This window comes from Phodopus roborovskii, unplaced genomic scaffold (assembly GCF_943737965.1).
Source record: "Phodopus roborovskii unplaced genomic scaffold, PHOROB, whole genome shotgun sequence".
NCBI classification, from domain to species: Eukaryota; Metazoa; Chordata; class Mammalia; order Rodentia; family Cricetidae; genus Phodopus; species Phodopus roborovskii.
In genome coordinates this window covers 18639866-18666060 of record NW_026126558.1, presented here as the reverse complement: position 1 = coordinate 18666060, position 26195 = coordinate 18639866, and the positions used below count along the sequence as shown (strand labels likewise).

The following is a 26195-nucleotide window of genomic DNA, read 5'->3' as shown; positions in this document are numbered from 1 at the left end:
ATAATTACCTGGAGTCAAGCAAGCCTTCAGTGAACTAGAAACTTCTCCTGCAACATAATCTGGGATACAGAAACATAACAAACATGGAACAATGGCTCTGCTTGGAGTAGGGACAAGCAAACCATGACAAATGTGCTGGCTAGTGTTTGTCAGCTTGACACAAACCTGGCGAGACTTTCAGCTGAGGATTTGCCTCCATCAGATTGGCTTATGGGCAATCCTATAGTATTTCCTTGGCTAATGATTGTCGCGGAAAGGCCCAGACCATAATAGGCAGTGTCACCCCTGGGCAGGTGGTCCTTGGCAAGGTGAGCAAGCTATGTATCCAAGAATGTCTTTGAGCTCCCAATCCTCCTAGCATGTGCCACCGCCCCCCCCAGCTGAGTCTTGGGGGGATTCTAATCCCCAGTCAGGTAGCTTCAGTGCCCTCTCCATCCCTATGACCCTTTGTTCCAGAGAAATGCTGCCCATGACAAGAAGGGGGTGAGTGTCCACGACAGAACATTCCCACTTTATTCTCTGTACACTCTTCTTTGGTAAACAAGAAGACAGGAAACCCAAAGATGAAAGGAACACACAAGTCAAGAACACAAGAACACTGTCCACCACAGGAACTCTGAGAAGACAGCTACATCATTAGCAAGCTGGTGGGCAGAACCTGGAGACTCGGGGTTGAGGGTGGCCTGGGGCAAAGGGCACGGGGCAGCAGGAGGAAAGAGTCCACTCTGTTGGACTCAGAAGCCTAACTCACACAGCGAAGGAGCTCATGCATCACAGCGAAGAGACTGGGGGAGCTCCACCAGCGTCCTCACCCACCACCCACGTGGCTGGTGGCCCAATGCAAGCACAACTGTCCATGTGGCCAGGGCTGGGCTGGTGCAGCTTGGAGGAACGCTAGCAGCTACCCAGTCTCCAACTCTTCTTTCCGGCCCCACAGGCTGGTGTGTGCAGGTTGCAGGGGTGGGGAGGGAAGGTCTTGTTCTCTAGGTCTGGGAAGGAGTGACAGAGAGACAGGATGGTGGAGGCAGGGTTGAGAGGAGGTGCAGAAGCAGCCCCTGTCCCTTCACCCCTTTACATGGGGGGCTCACTGCAGAGCACAATCTCCAGGTCCTTTCTGTAGAGCTTCCCTGCCTCGGCCAAGGACATGACACTCTTCCTGTAGGTGGTAAGCTGTTGGATGTTCATCTCCTAGGAGGGAGAAAGATGAGGGCAGACTAAGTGTGTGGCCTCGTACAAAGGAGTCCCCTGCCCCTGCCTCTGCCACTCATACATCCACAGACACACTGAGTGAACTTAGAGAGACAAAAAGCCTGGCCTTTGCAGTCAGGCCCACCTGGATTAAAACCCTCTCTCTTTCACTTACTGGCTACGTTGCTTGGACAAAACAGTCTACCTTTCCGGGACTCAGCAGCCTTAGTTGTAAAATGGGAACACCAACAATCCTTGCCTCGAGGAGGCATGGTGATGGCCAGCTGGGGGAATGAATACACTTAGCACTTGTGCTGAGTGGTTAAGAGATAGTTAAGGTCTCTGTGAAAGTCAAATCTACCTTCCATCTCCTTAGAATTCCATTTACTCAGGGCAAACATGGGTCTCTGCAGGCCATGGAGATGGGGTCAGGAAAGTCCCCTGGTCTGCCTCCAGGTCTTTTGGATCATATGTCCCTAAGCAGCCTCTATTTTAAACAAGGAGGGCTTCTTTATCTTCTGTCTCCTCTAGCAACAAAGCTCACCAGCTCTCTTGTTCACTGGCTTCCTGTGGTCATTAGGGACCACTGAGGTGGAGAGTCCATAAACACAAGCCCGTGGTCCATAGATATATGCTGGAGGCCCAAAGTAAACAGGACCAACACCTGATAGTCCTTAGCTTATAATAATTGCCTAGGATACAAATGGCCAGTGGGTCTCCAGCAAGGTCACCATAACAATAGGAAGTGGCTATCTTTTTCTTTTCTTCTTTCTTCTCCTCTTCTGCTCTTACTCTCTTTCCTCTTTTCCTCCGCTCTCCTCCTCCTCTTAAGTGTTATTACTATTTTACATTGTTGGGGTTCAAAGCCAGGGCTTTTCTAATGCTAGATAAGTTCTGTACCACCAATTTTTTTTTTGTGGTAAACATTGGCAGATACCTTAAAAAAACATACTCCCCCTTTCAGATTGATGGTTCCTTATCTCAACTCTGCTGACAAGAAAACAGAAGGATAAAGGCTAAACCACTTACTAAAAGGTTGGATCACCTCATCAAAAAATATCTTCAGCCCCGGGAGCCTCAAACTCCATCTACTTGCCTGGCCTCCCTGTCCTGACCCTCTTTTATGGGGCTCAACTGTCGGTGTTTTTCTTACATAGGTCGGAGACAACCTCTCAAATCAGTGATTCCTAGTTTTATGCCACTGGCTCCACCCAAAGGCATTTTGAAAGCATCTCTGGATTGAGGAATATCTTCCCTAAAGTTATGAAATTCCCAAAAAGGTCATGTACACAGTGAGGAGGGGTATGTGTCTCAATTAGGAATCAAGGAAGGGACCCTTTTGGGGGAATTATAGCAACCCCAAAGTTGACATTTTTTTTTCCCAGGGGGGAATATGGCAGGGAGAGAGCCTAATTTTTATATCTTAGGGTTCTGCTCAAATCTTGGGAAAGGCCTTAGGGTACTACCAATAGCCTTAGGAATGTTGCTAACTATTGAAGTTTCATCCCTCCGGCCTGTCCCTTCCTGAGCCTCCAGGGCTAATCTGCTTAGAAACCTTATCGCAGCCCATGCAGGCACCATTAAAATGAGGCTGCATCTGCTACGTGATCTCACCAAAAATGGCCTTTTCCCATCCCAGCTCAGGTGTGAGAACTTAGCCATGCAGCTTTTGTTCTTTGCTGATTCATTCTCTTAATGCCCAGGTGCCAAGTCCGGAGCCTGGCACACACAGTAGGCTCCCACATAAACAGCCTTATTAATACCTATTCTCCAACCTTAGGGGTTGCTTCCCAATCCTAGCAACTGGCTCTTTGCTTCTGTCTGCACATCTGAGGCTGACCTGTATGGTTACATAAATGATTTTCAGTTGGGATACAGTGTCAGGAGAAAGGGTTACTGAGTTCTAATACTGGCTCTGGCGAAGGCTTTCTTCTTCCCAGGCACCATCCGAATCCTTATCACCTACATTAAAATGTAAATGTAGGATGAAATCAATGAAGGCTGATACTCAAGGTGAAGCCAGAAAAACACTTGCAAAGAGAGACAAATGGACCCAGAGGCTGCAGTGATATATTTTTTTTTTCTGAAACTGAGCATTAAATTTAGCTCTTATTTGGCAGCCGAGGCAGTTGGACAGCTCTGGAAGTTACAGAATGTTTGCCATCTAATTAAAGAAAGCAGTAGTCATTTTCTATGTGAAAGCCATTTTCTAGGAGGTGACAGAAGACAGCAGCAAAGGCTCCTGCCTTCTGGCTGCCATTCTACTGGATCCCTCCCATCCAGGGTTCAGAGATGAGACCAGGGAGGGTTCTGGAAGATTCATTCCCAAGAGGCAGTGTCAGGCACAAAACTGCTGGTTTTCTTGGCCTTTATTTTGAGAGAAACTCTTCAGCGATTTCCTTCCAGCCTCTTCCCCAGCCCCAGGTTCTGCAGTTAATGAGTTTGAAACAGTCCTCACCCCTGATGGCTTCTGCCCTCCAAAATCTCCCTTTGTGTTAAAAGTCCTTCATGATGGCCATGTGGCTGGCACTTCTACAGGATGGGCAATATCCACATTGCCACTGCCTCACAGCATCATCACCCACAACAGCCAACACACGGAAGGAACATGTGGGCACAGGTGGCAAATGGGTAGACAAGATGGTTTACACATGGAAGTCAATTATCACTCAGCTCAAAACGGAGGAGAATTCTGAAGTGCTACAACATGGGTGAGCCTTGAGTTCAGCATGCTGAGTGAAATGAAACACAAAGGGATCATATAGTTCCCCTTCTTTTTTGGTACCCTCATCAGTGAAATCTACAGATGCAGACTGCAGTACTGTGAGAGATGGGAGAACGGGTTGCTATGGGTGTGGGGTTTCAGCTTTACAGGATGAGAGTTACGGGCATGATGCTGCTTACACGGCATGATGGATGTATTAGATCTATCCAATAGTCTTTAACATGATGAACTTTGTTATGTATATTTTAAATCAATCAACCTGAAAAGACAGCTCAGCCCACACATTGTCACTGACTTATTGCCACAGATCAGAGACGAGAGAATCCATTCTCAGCCTCTCCCAGCCATGGGAACCCAGCCACCCTGGGCTCATTTCCTCACCTTCTTGTTCTTTTCATACAGATCCTTCAGGAGAGCATCCAGCTCGTTCTCATCGATGTAGCCGCTTCCATCCTGAGGGGGGCAGCAGAGAGTTGTCAATGCAGAGCTCTGAACTCCAGCCCCCAGTCACCCTGACCACAGCTCTTTCCCCCCACTTAATTACAAAAGCTTTGCGTGCGTGCGAGTGTGTGTGTGTGTGTGTGTGTGCGTGCGTGTAGGGAGTGTCTAATCTTCCCATTTCTTTGTGCAAAGGGAAGTGTTCAGATCATATAAGGACAGAATAATGTACTTTCTGTCAATAACCAGTCAATCATTCAATGCTAACTTTGGTCTCCTTTTCTGGTAGTATTTATTTTTATTGTGAGTACCCAGAAGCTTAAAGTTAACTGAATTAGCTGTTGAGTCAACCTCCAACCCTCTCGTTGTAAAGGAGACTACCAGGGCCACAAGCTCAGGACAACTAAGATTGGGTTGGGACTAGGAGATGACTCTCACCCCCAAGTCCCAGAAAATAACTGGCTGAGCCATGTATGGTGGCACAAACACCTCAAACCTGTCATCCCAACACTCAATGGGACAGGCTGTGACAGGAGGGTGAAGAATTTGAAGGCATGTCAGCCTACATAGCAAGACCCTGTGTGAAAACTGAAAAAAAAGACGAAAAACAAAGCAACCAGACAAAAACTGGCTCTCCTGCTATACCACGACCACACCCTGAACTCCCAGCACAACCCTCTTCCTTTAACTGAAAAAAAAAAAAGCACAAACAAACCCCCTAAACCTCTTTCCTATTATGTTTGTCAGAGATCAAAGCCATGGGCTCCTGTAGGTCAGGAATCAATACCATTTGTCTTCCCACGTAACTGAAAAAGAACCTACAGGTCCAGGGAACCCCTCTGGAAATCTGGTCTCTTCCTACAGACCAAACAGTTCTCGACATTACCACCACAGGTGATAGCGCTTCCGCTTTTCCAACCCTTACTATTCCCTCTCACCTTGTCATAGAAAGTGAAGATGGCATTGAACTCCTCTGAGGTCAGCTTCATACCCTGGAAATACCAAAGAATTCAAATCATAAAAGTCTGCATGACTCTCTCTCCCCCCTCCCTCCTTCTTCCCCCCCTTTGTGTGTGTGTGTGCGTGGGTGTGCTCATGCGTGTGTGTGCGTGTGTGTGTGTTGGAGAAAAGGAGGCCAGAAGGCTGAAGTTCAGAGGGATGAGAGGAATGGAGGGAGACAAAAGAAAGCAAAGAGACATTCGTACCTGAAATTTCAGCAGGAAGTTTTCTTGCACTGGCAAGAGTCTGGAAGACAACATTAAAGTAGAGATTAAAGGGTATGCTATAGGCAGCCACTCAGATTGGGTGCAGGGTAGAGAGGCAGCATCTGTAGCCATGGCAACAATCACTGAACACTTTATAATCAGGAGTCAGTTGGGATTTTTAAAATTAATAAATAACAGAAATGGACCAAGTGTGGTATCAAGATTTCCAGTTCTAGATGGTTTTGTTTTGGGCTCAGATAGAGACAGCAGAACAGGCCTGTTTAAAGTGACACCAGGGTGGGAAAAGAACTTACCTGGACATCTCTGAGAGGCCCAGTTTTCCATCTCCATTCAAGTCAAACATCCGCAGCTGTTGGGAACAGAAAAAGGTGGCTGGGTTATGTGTTTGATCTCCTCACTACTGTCTTTTCCATTGGGGTAACTTGAAGCTGGGGATCATCAAGGCCTAAGTCAGTCACTGGGGGCCACAGTGAGAATTCAGTATCAACTATCCCTCCCCTTCTGGGGGTGGAGAGACACAACAGCCATCACTGAAGGCCCACCCTCTCGAGGTTCATCTTCTCCTGGAGCTCTATCAGTTCCCATGGAAACAGAGAACCCCCTACCCCAATATCACTGTGGTTTGGGAGTCAACTCAGGACAGACAAAGATGTATGCAGCTATGAACTTGCACTTGCTTTCATGAGCCACTGCACATAGGCCTGAGACATCAGCAAAGAACCCTCGGGGCTGGGGGTCCATGCCCCACACAGGAGAAGGGCCAATGCCAACACTTACTATGGTTTGGGTGTACTCCTGGAGCTGAGGTTCATCATAGGGCCGGTTGGCCTTCTTCAGGAGGTCAGACAGGAACCCCTGGAACACCAAAGGCCTCTTCAGAGTCTGACTTGCTCACTCAGCCCTCACCCATTCACTTACAAATTCACAATCAAGGTTGATCTTTGAGCTCTACAAGTACATAGCTTATACTTCTCTTACTTCCCAAACCCCTTATCATTTGTGGTATGACCATAAAGTCCTCTTAGTCGCTCCTGGGTACATCTAACCTTGCCTGTAGAGTAGGTGGTAGAGGCTGGCTTTGATTCCCTCCTCAGAACCCAGTACACAGGCCCCAGCTGTGCCCAAGGATCACTGATTTCCTGGACAAACTGAGGTGGATGTTTAAGTTAGATGGCCAATCATCTGTAATTTCCTCAAGGGTACCTATATTGTACCCTAGGATGCAGAGGAGTGTGGTTTAGTTGAATGCCTGGTCCTGAAGCTTCCCATTGCTGGTGTGGGACGTCTCCAAAGTCCAACATCTGTGCCAGGATCAAGTCCATCTAAGGAGACCACAAATTCATGTTCCTCACCCAACACCCCTTTCTCCCTGGTTGTTGAGCTCCACCAAAACTCTAGCCTCACTCTGTACTCTGCACGTCCTCCTCTATGTCATCCCTAGGGCCCATCCATCATACCTTGAGCTCATTGGCTTCGATGTAGCCACTTCTGTCTGTGTCATACTTCCGCCAAGCCTGCAATGGGAATGTCAACCCATTCACAAAAATGTATCAAACCCTGACACCTTCCCCTATTCTCAGTAATGAGACAGGTAAGGACTTGATGTTTACAGACATTAGAATCCTTACTCTATCATGGGACGTGGAAATGACACAGCCAGTCCCTTCGATGTCACAGAGAAGGAAATGAAGGAGATTCTCTCAGTTAAGGTTACACAGAAAAGGGGGGAAACTGCCTGGACAAGATCTCTTACTTTAATCTGCTACAGGTTCAGGTCCTCTTTTGTATTTATTGTTTGTCTGGTGTGTTGGGGGAAGTATGGTGTGCACATCATTGTATGCCTGTGGAAGCCAGGAGACAACTTGTAGAAGATGTCTTCTCCTTTCAACATGTGGGTTCTGGCATTTGAACTCAGCAATCACCCTTCCCCATAGAGCCATTCTGCTGTCCCCTGGGTCCTCTTTTGAATCATGCTGTAAAGTAGGGTTGAAATTCTAAGTGCTAAGCAGGCAACTTTGATCAGGGATGTAGCAAGGGTCTGATGGATCTTAAGTTTGCTTTGACTTTGAGGTCTCCTTTTATTGATGAGGCAGAGGTATGAGGAAAACTCTGGAAAAGGAGCAGGAACAGGCTTGGTTACTGTTACGTCTCCATTCCTTCATCATGATGTCTTCAGTAGACATACTCAATGGTAAAGCAGACCTGGCAATGCACCTGTTTATTTTAGACTGTCCCCCAAGCACCCTTAGCTTTCTCATGGCCCCCTTCCCCTCTCTCTGAAAACCACCTATCCTCTCCTCTCAATAGGTAAAGTGCAAGGAATATTGACCCCCTTCTCCAGAATAAACATGTGCCCTGGGCCTGTCCCACTCCCCGCTCTGGTCTGAGTTTCTTATTTAGTGAAGGTATCGGAACTCTGTGAAAACAGGGCCCAGCTTGCTGACCACAGCAACTGTGTCCTTTAACTCCTTTATAGACAGTTTCATCAGGGTGACATTAGAGTCTGGCTACCATGGAGATGGGCTACTTTCCAGCTCCAGCCAAGTCTTCAAGAACTACAGCCCAGCTGGCACCCTGACTGAGTTCACAAGACAGTCTATACTAGAGCCACCTGGGGAAGATGACTTAACCACGGACACTGTTAGATAGCAAGTCTCTGTTGCTTTAAGGTGTTAAATGTGGAGGGGGAGATTTGTTACATAGCAACAGGTAACTTACCAAGTCCTGAAAACACGTGATCCCCTGTGCAAGTGCTCTGAAACTAGCAAGTAGCAGGTGAGAGAGGGCAGGGAGGGGACTGCCCCAGCAAGGAGATCCACAGAACTCTGTTTCCCTAAGTCTTTGGTCTATTTTTTGTGTTTCATGTTTTTTTAGGTTTCTTTCAAATTTTGTTCCTTTGACTTTTCTGCCCATCATCCCTGGCTCCAACCACACTCAAATACCAGCCACAATGGGTTTCCTGGGAGGGGAAAAAAGGTCAACTGTGTTCCTTCAATCTCCCTCTAGTATGTGTCACCTCTCTACAGGTGTGTCTCATGTTGTCAAGAATGTCAGAACTTATGAACAATTTAGGGCAGTGGTTCTCAATTTGTGGGTCTCGACCCTTTTGGGGGGGGGTCGCATGTCAGATATCCTGCATAAGCCACATACATACATTATGATTCATAATCATAACAAAATTACAGTTATGAAGTAGCAGTGAAATAATTGTATGTTTGGGGGTCACCACAACATGAGGAACTGTATTAAAGGGTTGAAGCATTAGAAAGTTGAGAACCACTGAATTAGGGTCTTTCTTTCATATCAGAAAAAAGGTGTGATTTTTTTTTTCCACTGCAAACTAGGACATTCAGTCTTGGTTTTTTTCAAGTTGTGAAACACAAGCAAACCCACATTCTAGACAGCCTGAGTAGCTGCTACCCAGTTCTCCACAGGACAAAGCATCCGGATACCATTCTAACCGTGGCAGGCCTGAGCACTCCCATCCTCGCCCACAAGCCCACCTCTACTCTATGCCAGCTCTGGGCGCTACACTCTCAACTTCCTTCCCAATAGCGTGTCTGTCCACCAAGTGTCCTTATTCTTATCTTTGGAAGGCGTTAAAGAGACCTGGGCTTTGTAGAATCTCAAAAAAGTCCTGAGGTATTCCTAAAATTAGATATTAAGTATTGCACTGTGCAGGATTCAGTCTCTGGGGGAAACGCAAGCCTTTCAGGGCTTCTGAGGAACCATTTTATGTTTGTAGATGCTAAGAGAGGAAAGAACGTCTAACCCCAGAAAGAGGTGATTTTAGGGGATGGAATCCCAGGAGGTATGTGTGTGTGTGAGTGAGGCTGTGCTGGCTCTCTACAAATATTCATGGGTTTAGAAGGGTAGGGTATAGGCATGGAAGTGTACAGCATCATGTCACCCACATGCAGAGAAGCTACACACACACACACACACACACACACACACACACACACACGAGTGAGAGAGTGAGAGAGTGAGGGGAGAGAGAGGGGGGGGTATCTGCTTCTTTTTCAAAAAACATCTCTGACTCTTGAAAGCTACCTGCATCTCCAGTCCCAGACCAGAGATGGAACAGAGACCAATCTCTACATTTCTTCATTTTTTCCCCCTTTCCCACCCTTCCTGCCTGTCCTTGCTTTTCCTTTTGTGTTGGGGAAGGAACCTGGAGCCTTGCGCATGCTGGGCAGACACTCCACCACTGAGCTACATCTTCAGCCCCATGTCCATTTTCTATAGACAGGAAAAAGAATGGGACCTTGCAAACACTGCCTCCTGGCACAGGCTAAGGATGTATCACTTTTCTTCAACACAGGCAAAAGAACAGGGACAAAATTCCAAAGTCAATTACTGGCTTATGGAATCTTGCCATCTCAGAAAAACTGGAGGAAATCCTTTAAAGCACCATAAAATTAAACCCATATCTGATGTTTGGTAAACTGCACCGAAAAGAATGACTCTTCCAGGCCAAGAACTGGTTCTTTCCAACCTGGGCATCCTATTGAGGCATGAGTGTGGCCAGTCTTCTACAAGGACCCAGGTGACAAGGCTGCCACTCCTGCCAGGACACAGACCACACCTCCAGTAGAGCCCTGTGGGGTTAGCTCCTCCCAGGGACTCTCTGCAGGTGTTAGGGCAGGCTTCTAAATACAAGAGGAGGGTGGGTTTCCATGTGGAGCAGAGAAAAGGCTCACCTCCATGAACTCAGCACTGGAACCCACATGCTGCCTGAAGCACAAAAGGAAATTCTCTTCAGTCGGCAGGATCTGCGCCAGCTGGGAAACACAGAAAACCACATCAGTATGACTGGGGTGGGGGCAGGGTGGGGGAGCTCAGGGAACAGAGCAGGCTTTCCCACAGGAAGGATAGGAAATGGTCAGTCAACAGGCGATGTGAAAATCACATTTTTCTCTATTTCATTTCCTTCCTTGAGAACAGTGACTTACTGACGTGGGCCTCCAGGTGAAACACAATCTATGGCACAATCTAGAGAGTTCCATCTGAAATAGGCCAAGGCAGATGTGGTTTCCCAGCTTATCTCTCTCTCTCTCTCTCTCTCTCTCTCTCTCTCTCTCTCTCTCTCTCTCTCTGCCCTTTGCAGTCATTCTCTCTTAATTTTCTGTTCTCTGCAGCATGCCACAACTCTGGAATCTCTTCTAGGTCACCTGGTCTATGGCAGCATTTGAACCAATATATCTTCAAAGAGCTAGGCTCTAATTCATGTGCTGTCACCATCAATAGAGATCCCTTGACCACAGGTCACAAGCCAATGATCATAGTTGATGTACATATTTATATGTAAGTCTGAGTATATATGTATGTGCATGTGTACACATGTAAGCACATAGAAATTACATGGAATGTATGTTATCTACATAATACATGTATATATACATGGGATATATGTTATTATATATATACACATATACATATACACATATATATATATACACACTTTGATTTTTGGATGCCATTAGGTAGGGTGTGCATACTCCCGCTAACCAGTCTTCCCACTGTCTTAAGCTTGGCTTATCCCACATTTGCAATGTCTGTTGGATCCAGAGCATTTAGGGAGCAGACCCTAGAGCATTGCTTGTTGCCCCCTCTTTCCTTGGGTGCACACAGAGAACGCTCCACTTGCTGTGTTTGGTTGGCCCACTGCTCAGTTGGGGATGTTTTAGGCTGTGCTCAAGCATGGGGTAGGCACAGAGACTGCAGCCCTCAGGCAGCTCCATGGCTCTCACCTCTGCCATCTCAATTTTCCCATCTGAGTTCTTGTCATACTTCTGCATGAACTCCTTCATCTTCTCTCCAAAGTTGTCACTCTTTGACATCTGTGGACAGAGAAAGGAGGCTGCTTTCTATGATGTAGAGGTGAGCCTCTCAGTGAAGCAGGGCTGGGAGTCATTTCGTGTCCTGGACATATGGCTCAGGAACCAGAGGTGCCAGAGCTCAGGGTCAGGCTCTACCTTAGAGCTGTCACATGACTGTCAAAGGGAGAAAGGACACAGGGCATGTTCTGTACCCTATGACTAGATGCACCCTTTGACCTTTGAGATGGGTTGCTTCACAGCTCCATACCGGGTTTGGACTGATTCCCACCACTCAGATATGAGTTACAGCTCTTAGCATAACCCAACTCAACCCATTATTCCACAATAGGCTCCAACCACTCCACCAATCTGAAACAGACCACTCATTTTTCTCTTCAAAGATATGCTCACAGTTCTGCAGTATTCCTGATTGCTTGCCAGGAGGAATGTGAGGACATCACACAGCTGAGGGAAAATTTAAATCCCCGCTCAACTATCCTAAGTATAGAAAAATAGATTCCTTATTAAGAGTTCCTTTAGCCCATTACCCCTCAACTTAAACACAGTGGCCTCCAGACAATTGGAACCTTTCGCTGGTTTGAAGTGCAGCTGAGAAGTCATCTGCACCAAGGAGCTCTTGCTTATCCTCAGTCAATGTTGCAGCCACACACCCCCCATGCAATCTGATCTTTTACTTCAATTATCTGGGGACTTCCACTGGGCTTTCATGCTTCTTGAAGTTAGCTCAAGAGAAATTCTAAAAATTCTGAGAGCTTTCCTAGAGTCCTGTATCACCTTTGGCTTTGGAACCTGATATTAATTTACTAATATTTGTCAGTCAATGTTTATTTATATTTACAAATATGCAAGGTTTGATGCCAAGTACTTATCATAATTGTGGTCAACCTATTAGAGGTTTACCATGGTCCCCAGTGGGCAAATCATCCCTGCACCTCACACATAAATGGAATCCAAGATGCAGTTATTTTCCCCCGAGACCATCCAGGTAAATATAACCAGGACTAGAAAGTCTAGCTCCAGCTCTCAAAGTCCGAGTTTTTTCTACCACATGACAGGTGCTCTGTCCTAGAACCAGTCCTAGATGACAGCAGCTGGGATTGCTATGGACAGACTTGTCAGTCAGTCACCCTCATGCCAGCTGAGGAAGAGAATGACTAAGAAAAGGATGGTTAGATTTGAAACTCTCCATTAAACACATTTTTCTGCATAGTCTTTGATCACAGAGTCAGTTTTGAAGCTGTGGTTCCTGTAACTTGTGCTCACATCATCCCAGTAATAAGGGCTGATGAAGGAACTGTTGATAAATACATCCATACATCACCTCCAGCTCTCTTAAACCCATGGCTTTGACATGTTTTTCGCTGGGGTACTTGGCTGAGCTTTGAGCCTGGAGCTCATACAGAGTGAATTTCTCTTAAGAAAAGATCCCAGATTTACTAGTAAGTAGTAATGAGGCAGCAGGTGGAAAGCAAGAGACGGGAGAGAGAGCCTCAAAAGAGCCAAGGGGGCTTGTAGGGGCTCTATATATTCCAACACACATACACACACACACACACACACACACACACACACACACACACGAGCTCCCGTTACTTTAGCTTTTCAGTATTTCACATGGCTCTCCTAGGGGGTTTTAACAAACTCAACAGGCCAGATTGGTACTGGAGGAAATAACATTCCTATAATAAGGACTGGTGGGACATGATCTGGAATCACTGTGTACAGGTCAGAGTTCAGGACTCTGTTGTACCAAAGGTGAACGATATGGTCAGGGCTCAGAGGAGGCTTCTGAGAAGCCATCAGCTTTCCTCTAGGTTTTTCTGGGGAGCAGGCCTTTGTTGGTCTAAAATAGTGGATTCTGCTCCCCATTCTCCACCAGGGTACATTTGACAATGTCCAGGACAAATTTATTTTTTAAGCCAGGGTCTCACTATATAGCCCTGACTGTCCTGGAATTCATAATGCAGACCCCAGACTCACAGAGATCCCCCTGCCTCTGCCTCCCAAGTGCTGGGATTAAAGGTCTGCACCATCACATCTGACTTAGGACATGTTTATTCCCATGACTCGGCTAGCTCATGGTTAGATGCAAGGCTTTGGCTAAGCACACTGCAATATTAAGATGCCTCTTGCAACAAAAATTATCCAGCCTCCAATGTTAACAGTGTTAAGAATGAGGCATTTTTAATTTGACTGCAGGCATCTGGAGTTCTTTGGGAAAATTGTAAACCCCCAGGACTCTCGGCTTTGTCCCCAGGAAAAGACATATGTACGCATGCACGCATAAACACATAGCTGTGTAGTCTGGGGGATTAATCAACTCAACTTTCATGATTGTCATCTCTTAAGATGCCCAAGGAGACTCAGATGAGATGCTCTTAGGGGGAAACCTGGATTTTCCTTATTTCCTCACAAATGAACGGATGGAAATATCAAGACCAGGGAGACCCCAGGTCTTCTGACTGGATGCATCATGAAACAGACCATTCTCAAGCCTAGCTGGGTCAAGACCACAGAAAACCCCAAACACAAGGGTGGAGTGAAGCCTTACCATGCCAGAGCCTTTCCTTGCCTTCTCCAGCTCTTGGAAGAAGTTTTCCAGCTCTTTACCTTCAATGTACCCATTTCCTGTAAAGAAAGATGAAAACAAACAAAAGAGACTTAATCTTAGAGCCGAATGGTAAGACTAAGGGAAGGAGGAAGACACCAATGCAGGGAAAACTTTGCTCTGCTAGTCTGTGAAGAGGTATCTTGGCCAGTCATGTTAAGCATGGGTCCTTATCCTCAGGGGATCTGCAGGTATACGTGCAAGATTAGTAATAGGTGTCCTTGGAATATTCAGCCAGTAGCTGCAGAACATTGGAAGAACACACATGTGGTCACCTGGCAGAGGCAGTTGCTGTTCACAAGTACTGAGTGCTAGAGGTCCCTTGGTAAGTGTCATTTGCATCAGGATTTGCCAGCAGGTGGCAGACCTTGAGCTGGAGAAAAAGTTACATTTCTGGAGTTGAGAAGGTATATAGAATTGGGGAGTGTTCTTCCAGCATCCTCCTGGAACCTTAGAATGTGACCTTATTTGGAGATACAATTTTTATAGATGCCACTTGTTATGACAGATGTCAAGGCATAGGAAAGGCAGAGGTAGAGATTAGAGTGAGATATTTCTGAGCTAAAGTTATTGTAGACTTGCTGCTGCCTCTAGAAGCTGGGCCATATAACAGAGTCTCTCTCCCAAAGCCACACACACACACACACACACACACACACACACACACACACACACACACACACACACACCTACCTCAATTTCAAACTTCTAGCCTCAAGAACTAGAAAGACTTTCATTTCTGTTGTGTTAGGTTACCCAAACTGTGGTACTTTGCTACTACAGTCTTGAGAAACAAATATAGAAAGAAGTCATGGAACAAAATGATTTAACCCATTTTGTCTGCAAACTGGATTATTATAATTAAATAGTTCTGCTCCTTGGTGTTTGATACGACGTCTCATCATGCAGCCTATCTAATGTTTCTGCCTCCCAAGTGATAAGATTATAGCCAGGTGGCTTGAATGAAAATTTTTGAAAGAGAGAGAGAGCACACATATACATAAGTATATATTGTGGGTTGTGTGCACCCATGTGTGCACATATGAAGACAAAAGGTCAATGTTGTATGTCTTCCTCTCATGTTACACCTTATTTTTTTGAGACAAGGACTCTTGCTGAACCTGGATCTGATTATGTTGGCTTGATCAGCTGGACAGTGGGTTTAGAGATCTTCCTGTCTCTCTAAGTTCTGTATTTAGGGATAACCACATCTGGCTTTGCTGTGAATGCTGGGGATCAAACTCAGGTCCTCTGCTTCTGCAGCCATCTCCCCAGCTGCTATGTGGGAGTTTTGTGTGCAAATCACACAGTCTGTTATGAGTGTGTCACAAGTGTCAGTACTGTTTGAGCCCAGTTATCAGCATCTGTGTACAAGATGGGAAAGGACCTAAGAAAAGAGTGCAGTGATCAGAACCAGCTTGGCCATCAAAGCCTGACGTCTCAAGATCACATGAATAGTGACAGGCCAGTTCTTACAGTCAGAGCCTGAGTGACCTGGACACCAGTGCTGAGCCGAGTCTACGGCCAAGGTCACTGGTCTGTGCTAGCACTTATGGAAGGGAACTCAGACAGGGATAAGGCAACAGTTTCAGGATTTACTGCACATTGGAATCTCTTGAGAATCATTAAAAAGCTATGGATGTCTGGCTCTCACCATTAGACATTCTGATACCACTATGAACTAAGTATGAACTAAGATTGTGACTTCCTTGTTAAGGCTCCCCGCTGATTTCCCTTGTACAACAACGTCAGTCAATCACTAAAGTCAAGTTCCAAATCTGATCGACAGCAGGAGAGCAAGGTTCCCCCTAGAGGTGGTCCAACTTGAATCCTTAAGAAAGTGGTCATGTTATTCAAGGGCATATGGAATTACAGACATACCAAAGAACAACACAGAAGCATTTGCCTTTGCCTCTGTGGGTACCATGGGGGTGGGAGGATCTTTCTGGCCTCTCTTCCTAGTGTCCCTGAGGTCTTAATTCCCAAATAAATAACCTTGGAGGCCTTGCTTCCTGGAGAAAATGCTTCAATAAATATTGTGCAGAGAGAATTACATGAGATGAATTATGCATTTATTTTTGTCTGCAAAGAAAAGGTGATTACTGGGTTCCTCTGGGACGAGGCAGTTGTCTTTTCTTCTAGGATGTTCTACAGGGTTCTTTGGGAAAGTTGGAAATTCACAAGAGGGTGGGGCTTGTTGACCAGCTGGGGTGAGGTGGGGTGGACTGGAGCTTTCTAGGCAAAGAAGCAGAGGTGTTGGCGGTGATCCACTGAGTTGGCACCTAGTGACTTTTCTCTCCTGCTGTGACCTGACCATTATCCCACTGCTCAGGTGCAGCTTCCGCTTGACTAAGAGCATGAAGCCTTAGTCTCTACACTCTTTCTTCTCTTGGGAGGCTTTACAGGGTTAGGCAGCATGGTGGGATGCTGAGCTCAGCTGTGAGACCATCTGCACCTTCCAGAAGCCCAAGGCTAGGGTGGATGGAATGGGGGACTTGGAGCTGGTACTATGAGCATGGATTGGGGTTCATGATGTAGAGGCCACAGGGGATGGGGCCAGGAGTCCAGGCCAGGTACGTGGGTGAGTGTATGCTTCTGGGAGTATTAGAAGGTGGCTAAAGGGTATTGGAACGAGAGGCAGCAGCAGGAAGAAAAACAGCCCTCACTCAGCTCTGCATAGCACCCCTTACCAAAAGTCCTCATCTGGGCCCTGTTTCACACAGCCTATGATGCTCGGTCACTGCTCCAGCCCCTCTACTTGCTGCATAGGGAGATAGCCCTTCTCATCTAGGGATCAACACTGGTTTCTCCTCCTCTGATACCCAGACTATTAGCATCACCTCTCTGGACCTCAGTTTCTTCAGCTATAAAATGAGAATAATGATAGGCCTCCGGCCGTGACTGCTGGAAAGATGCAGCTGAGGAACAATGAATTTACGGCGCTGGCCCACACAAGCCTCAAGGGCACCAGTGCTGCAGGCCTGGCGCTGGCCCACAGCAGCACTTGAGAGGCTGAGGCAGGAGGATCAGGAGTTGGTCCCTTGAAGAGAAGGGCCAGTAACTTTGCCAATATAAACCTGAGCTACATAATGAGTTACTAGCTAGCTGAATCTATGTGCTGAGACCCTCTCTTGAGCAAAAACTCAAAAGAAAACAAAATGTGTCAAAATGTGTCAGTCATCATTACCACCATGGTTCTTGCCTCCACTCCACATTAGGAGCCCTTTGGATTTGGACTACCAGCTGAGGATGTAATGGAACAGAGTTGATTCTTCCAAGGACCTTTGGGCAGAATGGATAACAAAGAACTCTCTGAGTAGTTCCAGGCTATCAGAAGGAGGAGAGAGAAGGGAGAGTAAACTTTGGGGACTGGGGGAGAGATGTCAGCTTTGCACAAAGAAGCCCCCTTCCTGGATACAGAGAGCAACAAGGAGGTTCCCACACACCTGCTGGGGTAAGAATCTTTCTGTGCGCCTGAACAAAAAGAGAAAATTTAGTTCCATGCAATGCGTCTTTTTGTTTCAAATTGAACAGCAACTCCAAGCCACAGACATGGGTCTGTTCTCACAAAGCACAAACATGGTCCGCAGGGTGTGACCAGCCTTGAAAACACCAGACAGGCCATTGAAAGTGGAGAGTGAGAGGTAGGGAGTGGGCACACAGGGGGGTCCAGAAGAAGGGTTTCCACCACTGGGTGGGGGCAGACCTTCCCTCTAAGGACATCCCAACCATCATTTAGCAGGCCCTTTTGTGGAGCTTTGGTCAATATCCTTCTAGGAAGATTTAAACCCTGGGTGGGCAAGAGGCTTGCCTTTTTTCTGTGACCTTGTTACAGTTGGGGGTGGGGGCAAGCAAATCTCATGCGGATGGGCATTGATAAAGATGTGGTTACCATAGTAACCATCATTACTAACTTCCTTCCAACCATGAACACGAGGCAGAGGGGGCTGAGAGGGAGCTGGGGACCTTGTATCCTTCCTGAGCCTGCTTTTGCTTCCATATTTCACCACTGTGTACCCCAAAGCTAAGGACAGACAACATTTCATTATCATTAATCTGGCCTTAGAGGTTTGGAAATTCTAGACTGAAGGATGCTGTACCCCAGAAAGGTCTATTTGTTCCTCCCTAAGGCTTGTATATACAGATATTTTTTTCTGAGGTGATCCGGTAAGAGGTACCCAGGGAGGTACCTTCCCTTGCTCTAGAACAAGTCAGTTCCTCTGTGCCTCAGTTTCTCTCTCAAGTAGCAAAACTGCTCTAACCCTTTCTACTATATGGAAACATCCTGGGAGATATAACATCTCCTATAAGTGGAAGGCATCATATTTCATCTCCTCAGCTGCCCTAAGGGCTTCTGATAACCACTGCTCTCTTTAGAGTGCTGGTCCTCAACTGGACCCCTGGGAAGCTTTGACAACGATGCCATTGCCTGTGCTCTACACCAGGTTTTTTGGTTTAATTGATGGCGTGCTGTGTCTTCTGAGCTCCTAAGGCTGGCAGTACATCTCAGACATGGGGGTGGGCAGCCACTACCTGGGGATCTTGTTAAAATGAAAAGTTTAGTTTGGCAACTGTAGAGCACCACTGAAGAACTGGCTTTGCCTGCCTGGCATGCGGACTGGCGATAACCGGGAGCTGGTTAGAAATGCAAAATCCGAGAAGAATCCAGCTCAGTGGTAGAGTGCTTACCAAGCATGTGTGAAACTTTAGGTTTAATTCCTAAGCCCCACCCCCAAAAGAGGCAGAATCATGGCCCCCTCCCTCAATTTTCTGACTCTCTCCCTGGGTGTGGCGCCCATGGCTCTGTTCTAACCATGCCTCAGGTGTTCTCTGACTTCATGTAGTTAAGTGTACCCAGGAGGCTTGGCAGTTAGTTTGCGTAGCAGGTCTTCCACTTTCTGCCTTGCTTTCTTAGGCATCTACCACACAAGCAGACAGGTGTTACTAATCCCACCTTGGAAAAGAGAACATGGCTAACAGAGGTCATAATCCTTTTGCTCATCCCAGGGATGAGCTGTACGTGCCTGGATTTCTCTATCCTATCACACATATACTTCCCACACCTCTCCTAGTGGCTCCTGGGGGAGGGGATATCCTAGCCGGATCTACAGTTTTTGGAAGAATGTCTAGATATCCCCATTTTAATCTGCTCTTGGGCTGGGCTGCTTTGGAATGGGGCTCAGGAGCGAGGATGGGTCCCCTGAACCTGTGGACAGCTGGCAGCCTGACCTGAGCTGAGTCCCAGGCATGCGGAGGCCAGAAGGAAGGTGCAGATTGAGCAAGAGGTAAGACTGCAGAGAGCCAAAGAGGAGGGGAGCAGGCCAGATCCCAAGGCTCCAGATGGGGCTGGCTGGGCACAGGAGGGCATCTGATGCAATCCGCCAGGAGGGATGCCAGCCGGCCAAGCACCGCAGAGGCACTGTTCTTGAAGAGTCTAGTGCCTGCTCTATTAATTCTGGTTCTGTGGGAATTGGGGAAGATTTCCCTGAGGGGTCTCCTGAGCCCCAGCAACCTCCCCAAGGGCCTTAGCTAGTAAAAGCACCTATGCCTGCAGTGGGACTAAGCAAGATGAAACAAGGGAGGGACATAGAGCACTTGGGTTGATGGCTGCCTGGACAAGGCCAGCTGAAGTACCTTGTCGGTACAAACACATCTCCTCAACCATGCTCCTTGGCTGCCTCTCCAGGGAGCCCCAGCTCTTCAAGGACCCAGCTTCCCTACTCCTAGCTGGTGCAATCACAGTCCAAGAGACAAGGTGATGGCTACCCAGAGGATACGTGGCTCAGAGCTGATATACTGTGCACACTCCACAGCAAAGGGAGCCGTCAGTGAAACAATTAGGGTGATTGTGAAAGGGACTAGGGGACCAGGTAGTCCACAGGAGCTGCCCCAAGTGAGGCAGGAGGCTTTCCCAACAAACCATTAATGCTGATACCAAGCCCTGCCAGAGGGATTCACCACAGGGTTAGAAGAAAGCCATTTTCAAGCATATAACACCTTGGTCCCCAGCCCTAGACTCCACTGACTGTAATGAACTGACTCTGTGTGTTGCTGAGGCCAGGGGTCAACCTTGAGTATCATTCCTCAGATGCCATCCATCTTTTTGTTGTTCTTGTCCGGTTTGTTCTGTGGTTTTTATTTTAGATACTGTCTTGCTGACCTGAAGCTGGCCAGTGAGCTCCAGAGACCCACCTTTCTATCCCCACCACTCTGATTGTTTTAAAATGTGGTTTCTCGGGACCAAACTCAGGTCTCCAAGCTTGCAAAGCCAGGACTTTATCCTGGTCATCTCCACAACCCCTCCCCCCTGTGGCCTCCATGAGTCTATTATGAGCTTATGAATAGCAGTTCTGTTAAATTGTAGACACAGCAGTCAATACTTAATGTCCACTGTGCATCTTGTACCTTTTTTTCCACAAGTCTTCTGGTTTAACATCCCATGATTTGTCATTTCATCGCTCTCTCTCTCTCTCTCTCTCTCTCTCTCTCTCTCTCTCTCTCTCTCTCTCTCTCTCTCTCTCTGTTTCTCGGGCCTCTCCAGCCTCTGGCAGGCTAAGCTGTTCAAATTTTCCTCCTTCCTTCCTTCCTCCCTCCACTAGGATCAGAGCTGGCTCTGTGTGTGTGTGTGTGTGTGTGTGTGTGTGTGTGTGTGTGTGTGTGTGTGTAGGGGGATGGGGGGTTGTCTGGGAGGGCCTGCCTGGGCACTGATCCTGGTCCTCAGTGCTTCAGTGGTACATAAGTTTGCAGGGTGCTGCTGTTAGAAACACTGGGTTTAGGAGGGAAAGAAGAGCCCGGCAGAGCCCTCCTCGGTACTGTGTGGTCCTTTTTATTATTAACTTTCTAAGTTCTCAGTGTGTGGGGAACAAGCCTGATGCTTGGGAAAGGCTTGAGAAGCTGACTCACCAAGGCTTTTTCAAGGTGGACAGAATCCAAAAGACTGCGTACATCTCTGTACCTGTAGCTAGGTAGAAAATATCTGAAAGATCATTTCTTTCTTACATAGTAAAACCAGCTGACCTGATATAGTCTTAAAAGTAGCACTTTTGGGGGTACTTCCCCATGTTTGCTCTACAGTGGAGCTGAACATAATCCACTTTGGGGGTTTAGTTTCAAATAACTCCTTTAATAGGCTCTCTTGTTTGTATTCCTTTCTACACATATACTATATTATATGGGTTACATGGATCCTACTTTATATATATGATATAATATATATTCTATGTATTATGTAGGATAGAGGCTTGAACCGAGTGGTGCCTCTCTTGGTCCATGGATGTCGGCTTGTTCCTGGGAGAATACTCCTTTTTCTTCTGCATTCTAATTGCTTCTAGAAGACTGGCAAGAACCCTTTTATTTCTTTCATTTCTTTCCTGAGCCACAAGTTGGCTCCTTGCATGTTATCAGGTGGACTAGGAGCCTGGTAGCATCTGTCAGAAATACACAGAGAGGGTATGTGCACTCTGATTTGGGGGTCCATCCTTCAGCCACCTGGTTCTCTCTCTCTTTCTCTCCCTTCCCTCTCCCTCCCTCCCCCCCCACCTCTCTCTCTTTTTATTACTGAGTTGCTGGTGATTGAACCTAGAGCCTGGTGCATGCTAGACAAACATTTAGATTAACACTACACCTCTGAACTTCATTCCTCATCTCGTTTTACTTTTTATTTTGAGACAGAGTCTCACCAAGTTGCCCAGGCTGGCCTGAAACTCATTCTATAACCCAGGCAGTCTATGAATGTGTAATCTGCATCCTGAGCAGCTGGGTATAGACATGTGCTACCAGGCCTCACTGCCACTTGGATCTTGTAGAGTCAAACAATTGCTGACAAAATGTCCAGGAAGCAACAGAGTGGAGATTGTGGAGGTGACAGGTAGAAAAGCCCTTTAGCCTGAGAAGGCATAGGGTGGTTTGGCCAACACCTCACTGATGCCTGATACTGATACATTAGAGGGACTGATCGCTCCCAGTGCCTACACTTGGTGGCCAATGAGGGCAAGTTGGGGTTGTATAGGAGACTAAAGAACTCTTTGGTCCTTTCCTGCCCAGTCCCCACTCCCCAAATGCCTTCTCTTCTCCTCCCCACTGCTAGTGACCTTTTTGAAAACAATTCTTTTGGATGAAGGAACTAGGTAGCATCCCTTCTTTCTGACTTGAAAGGGGTTGAGGAAGGGCCACCACTCCCAGCCCCAGCCTGCAGCCCTGTTCTCACTGGATCAACATCTTTTGTAAAGTCTCCTTGTTTACAAGAGTCTGGGTGGCCAGGAGGTGCCTGTCATTAACTGGGCTCCAGTGAGCTCACTCCAGGGACCCTGTGAGCTGTGCAGAGTCTCCCAGGGGTCTTTAAGGTACTGAGTAGCAAACCTCTTGCCATGGATCCTTAAGTTGCAAACAGAAGCCAGGGCAGCTAGGAGAAAGGACAGCTCAGGTGATGAGGTACGGGGCTCACCTGCAGCCTGAGGGGTGTTCAAGAAGCCAAGGAGAAGGTCAACCACAGAGGTACAGAGAAAGGCGTTCCCAAACTTACTTCTAGATCCCTCAGTGGGGTTCCAGTGTGTCCACATGTGCATTTTGCGTGTCACATTGCTTTTGTTTCTGGACCCACTTGGGACTTGCTTGAGGAGGTGTGTGGGTAAATCCAAGGATCCCTTTCTGTGATAAAAAGAATTACCCACCACCTCCAAAGCTGGGCTGAGGCTTTTTCATGGGATAGTGCTACATTGTAGAAAACTCCTCTTGCTACCCTAGGAGGAGACCCCTTGAATGGGGACATAAGCCCCAGCTGGAAGCCAGCATCACCAACCAAATCCTGGTGTCAGCTTCCTCATCTACATCAGGGGAATCTGCCCATAAGAATCCCAGAGCGAGCGGGGCTCAAAGGGGCTGAAGTGTTTTTTAAAGTACAGTGTCTCAGAACAGACCTTATCATCAGGGTTTCATGATGATTGAGAGGGCTACTATCTGTCCCCGGGGAAAAGTAGACTTGGAGTCAGATGTTTATAGCTGACTCATCTAGCAGGAGGCCAGTGGCATAACCTTGACAGCTTGGTAACTTTCCTTGACTCATGCAAGTCTCTGGTGCAGATACACTAGCCAAAGCATGCCCCCGTGCAATGCAATGGGCTGCAATGCTGCTGGAGCCCTTTCCATCCTGGGTGATAGGAGCAGGGAAGTGAAATATATTCCCTCCTTAGCCCCATTTTTCAGATTGAGCAACTGAGCCACCACCTTCAGTAATTCTCAGGCAGATCATTATCCTACCCCAGCTATCCTGATACATAGTCCTCCTCAGCATCTCCATCTTTCTCTATTGCTTCCAGGGAAACAAAACTTCACCTAAGGCATCCTCAGACATTAACCCTTTCCTTGCCACAGCACTAGGAGCAGAGGATCTCTGTGCACCCATCTTCATTCAGAGAGGAGGGAGAGAATTCAGGGAGTTGCCCACTGTTAAGATGACTTCCAGTCCCCATCAGCCACCACCCTGCCAACAGGTCCGAGATGCTAGTGCGTTCTGGGTACTCACCTTAGCCAGGGCATTGGAGAGTGGTTGAAATGGCTTTTCTCCCCCCCCCCCCTTTTCCTGAGTGATGGAAAAGTCTCCAGTAATAGCGGAAGGTGGGAGTGGGGGCAGGGAAGAGATGGGGACGGGGTGGTGGTGTGTATGCTCTTTGCAGACTCTTGGAATTGCAGGTGTAGGAGCCACCTACAAAGCCATTCACCTGGACCTCACTTTTTGGGCTGGTCATTGTGAAGACCACATAGAGCAAAGTGTTGGCCACTGGGATGTCTAAGACAACGCCCCCCCTCCACAGACAGTCACTCAGGATACCTGAGTCTCTACCACCAGACAGCAGGCTGGGGGCTAGCCTCAGGAGCCTCCCCACCACACCCACTGCTCTGTAGTTGGGAAATCCACATACTGGTGTTGTTGTCTCAAGAAGTCCCAGTTTATTAAGAGCCCCAGGTTCATTCTCTACTCTTGCTCCTGGTTAACCAGGCCCCCAGCTTCAGGGGAGGCCCCTGAGTTTCCCTTCAGGGTGCCCAGCCTTCTAGTCTCCTGTACTGAGGATGGGGTAAGGAGCAAGAGGGGTGAAATTAGTGGGTTTGGAGACCTGTGGCTACGGGGGCTGACGGCCGGGCGTTAGCTTGAAGGGAAAGGTGGGGAAGAAGGCAGAGGAATCTTGGGGAGCCTTTTTTGCCCAGTCCTCCTATCTGGAAAAGCTCTGACTTGTTCGAAACATCGGCCCTGGACACCCTGCATTGGGAAAACTTACTGACAGTTGTCAGCAGGGCAGTCGGGCGTTTCCCAAACTCAAGACCCCAGCGGGATCTGCTGCCAGAACAAACCTCTTTAGGGACAGAGCACATCTACCCACATTGAGCCATGCCCCTGACCCCTTTGCCAACCTCAGGTCCCTGGGGGTCAATGGACCTATAACTTGGGATATTTACTGACCGTCTGCATCAAAGTGCTTCCAGATTTCCAGGAACTGGGATGCTGTCAGCTCGGCCAGGTGCAGGTAAGGGGGCTGCTGCTGCGGGCCAGCCATGGTGAGCCGCTCCTGGAGATCTTAAGCCTCTTAGCGTTGTTACTCGGTGCCGCTAGGCTCTGGTTCTCGCTCTGGGGCTGCGCGCCACGCTGCCTTTATAGGCGGCCCGGAGCTGTACCTCATCGGACCGCCGGCAGGGGGCGCGCACACTCAGGGAATCTCATAGGGCGCGGCGCTGCACGGGCGGAGGCCCCGGATTCCTCTGCCAGGGTTCCCAGGGTTCAAAGAGATTCCTGGGTGCCTGCCGGGGACACCGCAGGCTTTTCTTCGGTGGAAATGGAAGAGGTTGTTTTGTTCCTGCCTTCCTTTCTCTCTGACCATCTACCCAGCTGTAACATTACTAAAGTAGCAAAGCTGAGATTTGAACCTAGAACTCCTTTTATGCCCTCTTACTCCCTCGTGTGTGTGTGTGTGTGTGTGTGTGTGTGTGTGTGTGTGTGTGTGTGTGTGTGTGTGTATGTGTCGTGGCAGAATTGCAGGAAAGAGTTTTCAAGTTGCTCCCCCTCCCCCCCCCCATACACACCTTTTTCTTTTGTAGATGGGGAGCTGGAATCTGCAGGGTGCAGGGTGCATTCAGATGGGAATAGAGGAGGAACTCTCCTGTGGAGTTCCTCCCTCCAGTATCTACCACATACTGGTCTTGCTCTAGGGACTTTTAGGCCTTTGTCCAGGGAGTGGCAGACTGCAGACTACAATTCCAGATGTCAATCACATCCACCTAGGGTCATGGTAGTAGGAATGTGCAGTAGATAGAGGACATTAAACTCTGACCCAGGGATGCTTTGAGCTTCCCTTAAACGAAACATCCAGGAGCAAGCACACCTCTGGGGCCCTCAGTCAGAGCTTTGTTCGTTCCCATATACTCCAAAGGTCTCGGCCATGTTGTGTGTGCTAGCCTCATGGACACCTTTCCCTTAGAGTTACAGCAGCACCCACCCCTAAAAAGAAGAACAGAGGCATGAATTGGTGCTCATTAACATGTGCTAATGAGTGTTAGCCTAGCTGCTTTCAAAAGGAGAGCAAAAGAGAAGGAGGTGAGAATCAAAAGCAGGTCGCTGGGGGAGAGGATAACCAGGGTGGGGGCAGAGAGGAGCAGGTGGTGTCAGGTGGGGCATCCCTGAGCTGACCTCAAAGGGCAACAACAGAGAGCCCAAGTTCCCAAACTGCTCATGTGTTACCCAAAGCCAATGTATTAGAGGTTATTCACAGGAACAGACTCAGGAAGAAGAGGCAGAAAAAGCTAGCTTTGAGGCCTGGGTATCCCAGGCTCCCTTGCTGCTAGGGCTCGGAAATTAGGAAGCTGGGGGCCCTTGCCTGAGTCTTGTCTATGAAGAGGAAAGAAGGCTCGGTCCTAAAGGACAGTTGCTCTAGAACTAAGCTCCTAGGGTCTGGTTCCTAAAACAACAAGCAAATAAACAAAACAAAACAAAAACCCTTTGCAACTGTGTTTCGATTACATAACCTGTTTGTGCCTCATCTTTTCTAGTCTGTAAAATGGGAGTGTGGTATTGACATCTTGGAATTGCTCTGAGGGCTAAACAAGTTTGTGTTCCTGTCCTTCATGCAGCCAGTGCTTGTGGTCGCTGGTCAGCCAGGCAATGACTCCTTGTTCAGAATGTT

At 47.7% G+C, this 26195-nt stretch overlaps 1 protein-coding gene across 2 annotated transcripts; it reads right to left on the bottom strand.

The window, feature by feature from the left end:
• Positions 1-1013: 1013 nt before the first annotated feature.
• Calb2 (calbindin 2) lies at positions 1014-24677 on the bottom strand. Of its 2 annotated transcripts, XM_051201560.1 has the most exons (11): positions 24482-24671; positions 13972-14048; positions 11331-11420; positions 10281-10361; positions 7035-7091; positions 6355-6432; positions 5871-5926; positions 5557-5596; positions 5290-5343; positions 4295-4366; positions 1014-1188 (listed from the first exon to the last, which is right to left on the bottom strand). In XM_051201560.1, exons 1-11 carry the CDS (start codon positions 24573-24575, stop codon positions 1072-1074), a joined length of 816 nt encoding a protein of 271 aa, XP_051057517.1. In that variant the 5' UTR covers positions 24576-24671; the 3' UTR covers positions 1014-1071. The 2 variants fall into 2 exon arrangements, with proteins under 2 accessions (XP_051057517.1, XP_051057518.1); XM_051201561.1 differs by lacking the exons at positions 10281-10361; positions 11331-11420 and having other exon boundaries at positions 24482-24677.
• Between the last annotated feature and the right edge of the window lie 1518 nt (positions 24678-26195).

Excerpts from the sequence above, each read along its gene's own strand:
- Calb2 (XM_051201560.1), bottom strand. The coding sequence starts at position 24,575 with ATGGCTGGCCCGCAGCAGCAGCCCCCTTACCTGCACCTGGCCGAGCTG. Across the intron at positions 6,433-7,034 it reads TCGAAGCCAATGAGCTCAAG|GGGTTCCTGTCTGACCTCCT; the intron begins GTATGATGGATG and ends TTGGTGTTCCAG. Across the intron at positions 1,189-4,294 it reads TGTATGAAAAGAACAAGAAG|GAGATGAACATCCAACAGCT; the intron begins GTGAGGAAATGA and ends TCTCCCTCCTAG.